At 53.2% G+C, this 9,217-nt stretch overlaps 1 protein-coding gene across 3 annotated transcripts; it reads left to right on the plus strand.

The window, feature by feature from the left end:
• Positions 1-4,250: 4,250 nt before the first annotated feature.
• Positions 4,251-8,813, plus strand: KLF4 (Kruppel like factor 4). 3 transcript variants are annotated; one of them, XM_032096843.1, is made up of 4 exons: positions 4,251-4,726; positions 4,820-4,937; positions 5,071-6,229; positions 7,695-8,813. In XM_032096843.1, exons 1-4 carry the CDS (start codon positions 4,722-4,724, stop codon positions 7,868-7,870), a joined length of 1,458 nt encoding a protein of 485 aa, XP_031952734.1. In that variant the 5' UTR covers positions 4,251-4,721; the 3' UTR covers positions 7,871-8,813. The 3 variants fall into 3 exon arrangements, with proteins under 3 accessions (XP_031952734.1, XP_031952732.1, XP_031952733.1); XM_032096842.1 differs by having other exon boundaries at positions 4,680-4,937; positions 5,071-5,980; positions 6,065-6,229; XM_032096841.1 differs by having other exon boundaries at positions 4,673-4,937.
• The last annotated feature ends 404 nt before the right edge of the window (positions 8,814-9,217 follow it).

Genomic DNA, 9,217 nt, shown 5'->3' on the forward strand with positions numbered 1-9,217 from the left:
TCTTAGAGGAATTCAACAACCGTCAGATTGCTTGAAAGCAGAAAGCTGCTGCATGCCAGCGATCCTGGGTGGTACAATTGTGTGAGGACAGTGGTTGGAGGACTAGATGGTACTGGATGGGGGAATCAGCATCTCTGGAAATAGATACCCGAATTTCAGACAGGAGTTATCATCCTGGGGGGAAATTCAGTGGGAGCCACAATCTGACCTCTCCACTCGGCACTGCCAAGCCCACCACTAAACCATGTCCCACATCCACACGTCTTTTAAACATCTCCTAGAAAAGTAAAATAACTATCAACAAGATATGGTCGGGCTTTCAAAAGGCAGGTGAGAACAGATCTGGCCGCGGGCACTGCTGACATTCTCAGCATAAACATTTATGACCCTAAGCGTGCATGTGCCATCTGTGTATGTGCGCACTTGCTACTGCTTGGAACCTGCCTGGAACTGCTCACAATCTTCAGAGATGTGCCCTTTGCACTGTACCAATAATCCACAAGTGTAACTGCCAGCTGAGCAGGGGTTTATTTCTGTTTAACAAAAACAAAGCAACTCATGCAGGAACAGATAAATAAAGCTTGAGTTCAGTTGCACTTGGTGAGGAATATACAATACATGGCATAAAAAACCAGATCCCCAAGGACAGGTTTCCCTGAAGGAGAGGCCAGGAAGGCAGTTTGGTGGCCATGGCTCTGCACTGTCTCATCCTCCTTGGTGAGCAGAGATCCTGTGGGAGGAGGATGAATCCTCAGCACTGCACCACTCCTCTCCAGAGCGCACCTTGCACAGCAGGTGTATGTGTGAGCTCTCACACCTCCCCTCTCCCCAGGCTGCAGCGCAGCTAATTTGGGTGCATGGGACCTAGGAAACTCTCCAGATGCTGCATCTCCTCGAATTTCACCTGCTCTCCAGCAACCTTGTCAGGGCAACATGCAGCACAGCACCAAGGATTATGGAATTCCTACTTTTGATGAACCAGCGACAGGGATTTTATTGGATGTAACCCAGCATCAATGGGTTTGTTCCCAGTTCTCCTTTCATTATGTCGTGCCAGGAGCACGACATTATGGATCATTTCATTATGGAGCAGGGGCCCTGGCAGCTGCTGGCCCTGTAGCCTACCTGCTGCAGCCTCCTGCAGGGATAACACTCTGCAATCCCAAAGATGTCAGGAAAGCATCTTGGTATCTGAACCCCAACGACACCGTGACACAATCTCTCCCACAGTCTGCAGTCCCTGATGCCATCAGCTGCTCCCACAGACAACCAAATCAAAGGGGGTAAGCTGCACACTGAGGTTCCTGAGAGGCAGTTTGTTGAAGACCAAGTTTCCAAAGTTAAGCTTTAAAATAAACATTATCAAGATAAACAGATTGGTCTTTGTTTCAGGCACAATCAACTCTACTGTTTTTCCTTCTTGTTGATGTTCTTAATGCTTTTTAATGTGTGATGCCATTTCCTGAGGACTGTCTCTGCTCCAGAAACCTGTGGCCTTCCTTGGCTTCTTTCTGTCTTTTGTGGTTTATACACACAGGTGACCAGTTTAGCACTGACTCAGGCTGGACACTAAGGCCTTTCACTCGGTCATTTTTACTCTGCTCAACACTTTGGCCACTGATATGAGTTGTCTGCATCAGGTAATAATTCTCCTGCCAAAACGGGTGAGCAGCACCAGTGGCAAATCTAGGGCAACCCCACTCCCACAGTGAGATGTGGTAAATGTGGAAGAAACTTCCTCCTTCCACCTAGGGAAAGGAAGAAACACAGAGAGGCCGCAGCAGCCTGGCACAGCGAGGGCTGCAGCAGACTCCTTTCTGTCCCAGCACAGCATCATCTGGAAAAATGTCATTGCACATCCCAAGGCAAGAGGCACACAAGTTCTGTGCAATTCTCTGAGTTAGGCAATCCCTGAAGTCGGCTTTGAATAGCACAGAAACATGCTGTGTTCTCAGTTAGTGGAAGGAAAGTTTTAGAGAAAATTGGGAAATTTGGAGCAAACTGAGGCTTGGAGAAGTGGTCAGCTGGCGACAGAAGGCATGTTAAAATAAATCTGCCCTAAGAAAACAGCATTTAGGTTGTTATGTAGGCTGGGAAAGCATTAGTTGTGAGCAGTTGCAAACTTCATGCATTTAATTTCCACACTCAGGACCATTTAATCACAGTCCTTATCATTTAAGGGAGGAAATCACTAATGTGCTTCATTAGTGAGAAAAAGAATGTGTTGATCTTTATGTGGGATGCTCAAATGCAGCTGTCATTGCACTTACCAATGCCTGCAAACATCCACTTTTTTAAGCACCCTGCCAACATTTACACAATTCAAAATCAAGACTCAGATGAAAGTGGGCCACATCTTTTTAACATGAATTTACACATACCTCACACATGTCTTCCTGAATTATCCAAAAATATGGCAATCAAATAAATTGTAATGAGATTGTGAAAGCAAACCTGTGTTATTTCAGTCCACAATATTCAAGCCTTCTCTTCCTAGAACCTATGAAGTTCTGGCATTTATTTCAACGATACCAGATCACTCATCTTCTTCTAAAGCATTCTCGTTCTCCTATTTCTAATAAGGGATGTGATTTTAATTTTGATGTTGGCCTCAAGTGATCCTGAGTTTGAAATTTGGATGAGGAAAATGCTGCATTGCTTGGGAGATCTGTAAGTTAACAAATTTACACCAAGAGGAAACAAACAAAAAACAACTGATGGGGAAAAAATGTTCAGAGAACTGCAAACCTCCACATCAGGGGCTTTCTCCTGAGACTAAGCTAGAAGGGAGGTTTGGACCTAAAACTGTTTGCATTCAGTTTGGATGCTCAGAGTGGTTGTGAGAGAGTCTTAAAGCACAAGCCCTGGATGGGAGTCACAGCTGCGACCTGCTCTGAGAGGGCTGAAAGGGGAAGGTGCCTCCTTTCCCTTCTTGGGCATCGTCCTATATTTCACCAGCCTTCATCTCCCCACGCTAATCCTTCTTGTACCGGTGGTTCCTGGCACATCTCTGCCAAGACACGGACTTTGTGCAGGAAAAAAAAAAAAAAAAACCGCTCGGCTTTTTAGTGCCAAAGTTATTAATAATTAACATTCATAACACAAAACCGGTAAAACCAGCTCGGCAAAATAAAGCCCGGCAGTTTATTATTATTTTAGGGTTTAATTTACTCATCCTAAGTTACTCAGGCTCATGTTTGCAAATCACGCAGAGCTGCGACTTCACCCCTCCGGCCCGACCAGTTCTGGAGAGCGGCCGGCGGCGCCGGGGGGCAGCGGGGCGGCTGCCGGGGGGAGTGACAGCCCGCAGACCCCACCGCACCGAGCGGGCCACCGCCGGGAGGACCGGGACACAGTCCCCCGCCGTGGCTCCCGGCCGCACGGGGGGCGAGACGTAGCGCATCGGGGAGCACCGGGACACAGCCCGTCGGGGCTGCGCGGCGCCGGGGCGCGGCGCCGGCTCGCCATTGCCCTCTGGAGGAGCCCGCGCCGTTCTCTGCGGTTCCCCGCGGGGCTGTGCTCTGTTTTGGGATAGTTTTGTAATTTTCTTTAATTTTTTTTTTTTTTTTTTTTTTTTACGGAGTATTCCCAGCCTCGCACCCACCGCGCCTTCGGCACCGTCGGGAGTGGGGCTGCCCGGCCGCGGCTCCCCGGACCACTGGGTCCCGGTGACAGAGGAGTCGAGAATTAGCCCAGGGCTGGCACGGGCCGTATTGAAAGGACCGCGCCGTCGGGGCGGTTCAGAAAATGAACAAAAAGGGGAAAGAAAGAAGAATTTTAAAAAAGAAAGAAAAAAATTTTAAAAAAGGGAAAAGCGGCAAAGAAAAAGAAAAGTAGGGGGAAAAAAAGTTAAGGAAAAAAAACTAAAGAAAACGAAAAGTGATTTAAAAAAAGGAAAACGCAAGGCTGGGGGGAAGGGGGAGAGGCACCGCCGGCCGCTCGGGATGCTCCGTTCCACCTCCTCCCCTTCCACGCGGGGCCGACGATTCCCGACGGGAGTTCCCACCCCGCCGCCGGTGCGGGAGCCCCCGCGGCGCGCGGGCATCCCCGGCGCGTCTGTCCCCGTGTCCCGCCCCCCGAGCCCGCGTCACCGCCCGCGCTCGCGTCACGGGGCGCTCGGGGCGGAGCCCCCGCTCTCTCTCAGCGCTCCCGGGGCCCGTCCCCCCCCCTTTTCCCCACATGTCCGTTTGTTGTCGCCGTCGCCATGGCGGCGGGGGCGGCGCGCCCGCGAAGTGAGGTGATAAGAGGGAGCGGCGGCGACAGGACCGCGCAGTGCCGAGCGGGGCGCGGCGGCGGCGGCGGAGCGCGCCCGGCGCATCCCTCCTTCCATCCATCCCTCCTTCGCCACTGGCACCACCGCGCCCCGTCTGTCCTGCCCGGCTCCCCACATGGCCGCGGCTCCTCGGGAAACGCCTCGCGCCGCCGCCCTGCCGGTGCCGGAGCCGCGTTACCGGGCGGCGGCTGCCGCCTCCTCCTCCTCCTCCTCGTCCCCGCGGCGCCGCTAGCACCCTGCGCCCCGCTCCGCGCAGCGCCGACGAAGAAGAAGAAGAAGAAGCAGCAGCAGCAGCAGCAGGGCGCTCCCGCGGCACCGCCCCGGCGGCGGCGCTGCGCCGGCTCCGCGCGGCTGGACGGCGCGTCCGTGCCGCCTCCCCTCCCTCTGCTCCGCGGCGGTGCCCGGGACCACGGCGGCGGCGGCGGCTCGGCGGGACGCCCCGGCACGGATGCGGTGGGTGCCGGCCGCGGCTGCCGCCCTCCCTCCCGGCCTCCGTGCCCTCCCTGCCCGGCTGCTGGCTGACTCCGCTGTGTCTCCCCACCGCAGGCAGCCCCCCGGCGAGTGCGAGATGGCGCTCAGCGGCACGCTCCTTCCCTCCATCGCCACCTTCGCGGCGGGCGCCGCGGGCCGCGAGAAAGCGGCGCGGCCCGCGGGCCCCGGCAACGTGAGTATCGGCGCCGCGGCGCCGCGACACGCACGGGGCCGGGCGGGGCGGGACGGGACGGGGCCGGGCGGGGCGGGGGCCGTCGGGGCGGGCGCGGCGCGGCCGGGGCTGAGCCGTGCGAATGTCCCCGCAGCGCTGGCGGGAGGAGCTGTCGCAGCTGAAGCGGCCGCCGCCGGCGCTGTCGGCGCGGCCTGTGGAGACGCCGCCGTCGGAGCTGGAAGGCGTCGCCGCGCTGGGGCCGCGCCGTGACGCCGAGGAGTTCAACGAGCTGCTGGACTTCGACTTCATCCTCTCCAACTCGCTCATGCACCAGGAGCCCGCCGCCGCCACCGTGGTGGTGGCCCCCGCCGCCACTCCGGCCCCCACCGCCAGCCCCTGCCCCGCCGGGCCCTTCGCCTACCCGCTGCCCCGGCCCGAGCCCGCCGGTCTCCTCTACGGCGGCGGCGGCGGCGGCGGCAGCTGCGACGGAGCTCCCGCTGCCGGGTCCGCCGCGCCCTTCAACCTGGCCGACATCACCGACGTGTCCCCCTCGGGAGGCTTCGTGGCCGAGCTGATGCGGCCAGACCTGGACGCGGTGTACCTGCCAGCGCCGGCCGCGCTGCCGCCCCTGGGCAGCCTGCAGGGCAAGTTCGTGGTGAAGGCGGTGGGCGAGTACAGCCACCCGGGGCTTAGCCCTAAGAGCGGTCCCGCCGCCCCTCCGCCCGGCGCCGACGGCCCCGGGGCGCCCTACACCTCCCTGCCGCGGATGTGCCCCAAAATCAAGCAGGAGGCCGCGCCGCCGTGCACCCTAGCCCCGCCGCCGCCGCACGGCAGCAGCCCCCGAGGAGCCCCCCAGCACGACTTCGCCCTGGGCAGCCGCCCGCTGCCCGCCCGGAGTACGCCCTCGCTGGGGCCCGAGGAGATGCTGAGCGGCAGAGACTGTCTCCCCGCCACGCCGGGGCTGGGCCACCCACCGCTGCCGCTGCCCCCGGGGTACCCCCCGGCCCCTGGCTACCCCGCTTTCCTGTCCGAGCAGCTCCCTCCCGGCACGCTCCAGTACCAAGGTGAGTCCCCGTGGTGCTGGGGCAGCGGATGTCCCCGCTTTGGCGCTGGCCGCGGCGGTGCTCACTCCCCCTGTCCGCCTCTAGAGCTGATGCCACCGGGAAGCTGCCTGCCTGAGGAGACCAAGCCCAAGAGGGGACGCCGGTCGTGGCCTAGGAAAAGGACGGCCACACACACCTGTGACTATGCGGGCTGCGGCAAAACCTACACCAAGAGCTCTCACCTCAAGGCGCATCTGAGAACCCACACAGGTTAGTCCCACTGCGGGGTCAGGGTGACCCCTTCGGACAGTGGAAGGGCCTGAGCACAGGAGGAGGGCTGAAAGCAACAAGACATAACTTTTTTGTGCTGGATATCCGGACTTTTTTTTTTCCTTCCCCCCCTTGGCTACGTAAAGTCCTGTGTAGTCTTCACTTACTGGCTTGACATTTTGCTTAATGGTTCAGAGTGACTCAGATGTGGGAGCAGGTGGGTTTCTTGCCAAGTCAGAGTTTGTTACTTCTCTCTTGCTGTGTGGCTAGCTAATTATCAGGTAGTTGGAAGCCGGCTGGGATTTGTTGCTCTGGATGATGTTGGCCCACTTCTGAGGAGGCAGCAGACCTCTCTCAGAGATAACTGCTTTCTTTGTAGGGAGTTAAGTGCTTAGCACACGCTCCCCTGTCTTGGCTGGCTGTAGGGCGGAAGGTTGTGCACCTCTGCAAGCTGTTGCTCCCTTTTTGGGAAAAGCGAGATGGATCCCTTGGAGAGCAAGGGCTTTCAGCTGAGCTGGCAGCTCTGATGTCCTCCCCACCTATGGGAGGACATCTCCTCCTGCACTAGCAGAGTTTAACTGTTAATTAGCTGCGGCTAGAATTGGGGTAAAATCTGTCCAAAGTGTGTATCTGAGACCAGTTTCACACTTTAACCTTGCAGCTGAGCACAGAGTTGCAGTAACTGAGCTTGTGAAAGCAGGTACAGCGCACGGGTTTCGCCAGCGTGAGCATTCCGTAACTGTGACTAAATAACCTGGGCATTTGCATAATTGGAATCCCTGGGTTGTGAACCCGATTCAAAACTTTCTCCTGAAGAGGATGTGGGAAAGGGAAAAGAGACTGGCACTGTGGTAGTTAGGCTACCTCTTCAGGTAGTGGCAGCAGGGGGAAAAAGATCTGGCAAGTGATCAGTGAACATCTGCCCCAAACCAGTCAGCACCATCCCCAGGATGTGTAGGACAGGGAGTGTGTAATTGTTAGGGAAGCTCATCTTGCCATCAACAGTGGTTTTTGTATAATGAAGACACTAGTAAGACTGAGTCCTTAATCAGGCTGAGCTAATGAAAACAGTTTCCGGCTGTTTTTTAATTCTTGAGACCTGCAATTATCTAAGTACGTTGTCTGCTGAGCTATTTCTGGTTGCTATTTGATTGTGTAACACCGCCAGCAAAAATACACACTCAGGTGCTCTGAAGTCTCGTGTGCAAGGCAGCAAAAACAAGCATTTTAGTGAAGATTTAAATGACACCAGCATTTCGTAGCACATGTACATCTTGAAAACACAGCCTTGCTCTTTTAGTCTTTGTAGTTTGCAACTGCTTCAAGAAGTTTGTGGTGTTTGACCACCCTTTGTTTTATCCAGGACAACTGCTTGAAAGAAGGTGCTACAAGGGATAGCCACAAAGAAAAAAAAAAAACCAAAAACCCTAAGTGATGTGTTTCATTGCTTGGTTTTTTTTTACAGGTGAGAAGCCTTATCACTGTGACTGGGAAGGCTGCGGATGGAAGTTTGCCCGATCCGATGAACTCACTCGTCACTACAGAAAGCACACAGGCCACCGCCCTTTCCAGTGCCAGCGCTGTGACAGAGCGTTCTCCAGGTCGGACCACCTTGCCTTACACATGAAGCGGCACTTCTGATTTGGGAGAGCAGTGGATCTTTCCCCCGACTGCCGCAGAGATTCAGTATTTACAGCACAAGGACTGTCTTCCACAAGATGGGGAGAACTCAATTTAAGCACTACAGATAATCGAGGTGAAGTCTTCCAAAGAGTGGAAAAGAGGGATAACTGCATATGGACATTGCAACTTTTCTTTGTTTCTATAGTTATACACTTCAGAGAACCAAAGACGTTGGGGTCAATGACTGGATCTTCTATCATTCCATTTGTAAATCCAACTTGAATTATTTCTGGACTACAGAATGCCAAGGAGTGACTGGAAGTCACGGATATCAGGGTTAAACAGACTGTATATAGTTCGGAGGGTGGGGATATTACACAGGGAAATGACATTCCCTTAATTTCCTTTCAATGCAATATTAGATGTACACGTCGTCTTGTACTTTCTTTTTTTTTTTTTTTTTCCTTCTAAAAGCCATTACAATGTTAAAAGAGGAGGAAAAATTCAGGTACAGAATTATATTTTGAAAGCCTATTTCATGGTGCTTAGTGACTGTTGGTTCTAGAGGTACCAAAAACAGGAAGCCAAAGTTCTCAAACTGCTGCATATCTGACAAGGAACTATTTTTTGTCTTCCGATTGCCAATTTTGACCTAAATCAGGTGAATAACCCTGGTTTATCTTTTTTATTAAGAAAATAACTTTATGCAGACAGTCTGTAATGCACTGTGGTTTCGATGTGCAATAGTTTGTACAATGGTTTATTCCCAAATATGCCTTAAGCAGAACAAATGTTTTCTATATAGTTCTTTACATAATAAATATGTAATATAAATTTAAGCAAACTTCTATTTTGTATATTTGTAAACTACGAAGTAATAATGAACATTTTGTTGGAATTTGTATTTTGCATACTCAAGGTGAAAATAAGTTTTAAATAAACCTATAATATTTTATCTGAATGGTTGCTGTAGTTTTTTTCTGTGCATGGACATGGCTAAAGAAAATTTGTTAGGTATTTGTTGGTGGTTGAGTTTACCAAGGCAAGCAGGGGGTGGTGGCAAACGTTTGTAGTCTCAAGACACTGAAAGACAGGATTGTGTAAGTGCAGTGCTGATGTAACATCTCTTTTTAAGGAAAAAGGTGTATGGAAAGTTTTTGCTCTGAATGTCGAATTGCCACTTATCTCACCTGTGTAGGTGAAACTGTAATTTACCGTTTTTAAAGTAACTGAGTTTAAATTATTTTTTAGAGGACGTACTTCTGCCTGGGACATAAGACCTTACGCATCCAATGATAAATTCTAGAATTTTTCTTTTTTTTTTTTTTTTCCTTAGCATTCTTTTCAGCAATGAAGGATTCCCAG

The sequence above is a fragment of the Corvus moneduloides genome, chromosome Z (assembly GCF_009650955.1).
Source record: "Corvus moneduloides isolate bCorMon1 chromosome Z, bCorMon1.pri, whole genome shotgun sequence".
NCBI lineage: Eukaryota > Metazoa > Chordata > Aves > Passeriformes > Corvidae > Corvus > Corvus moneduloides.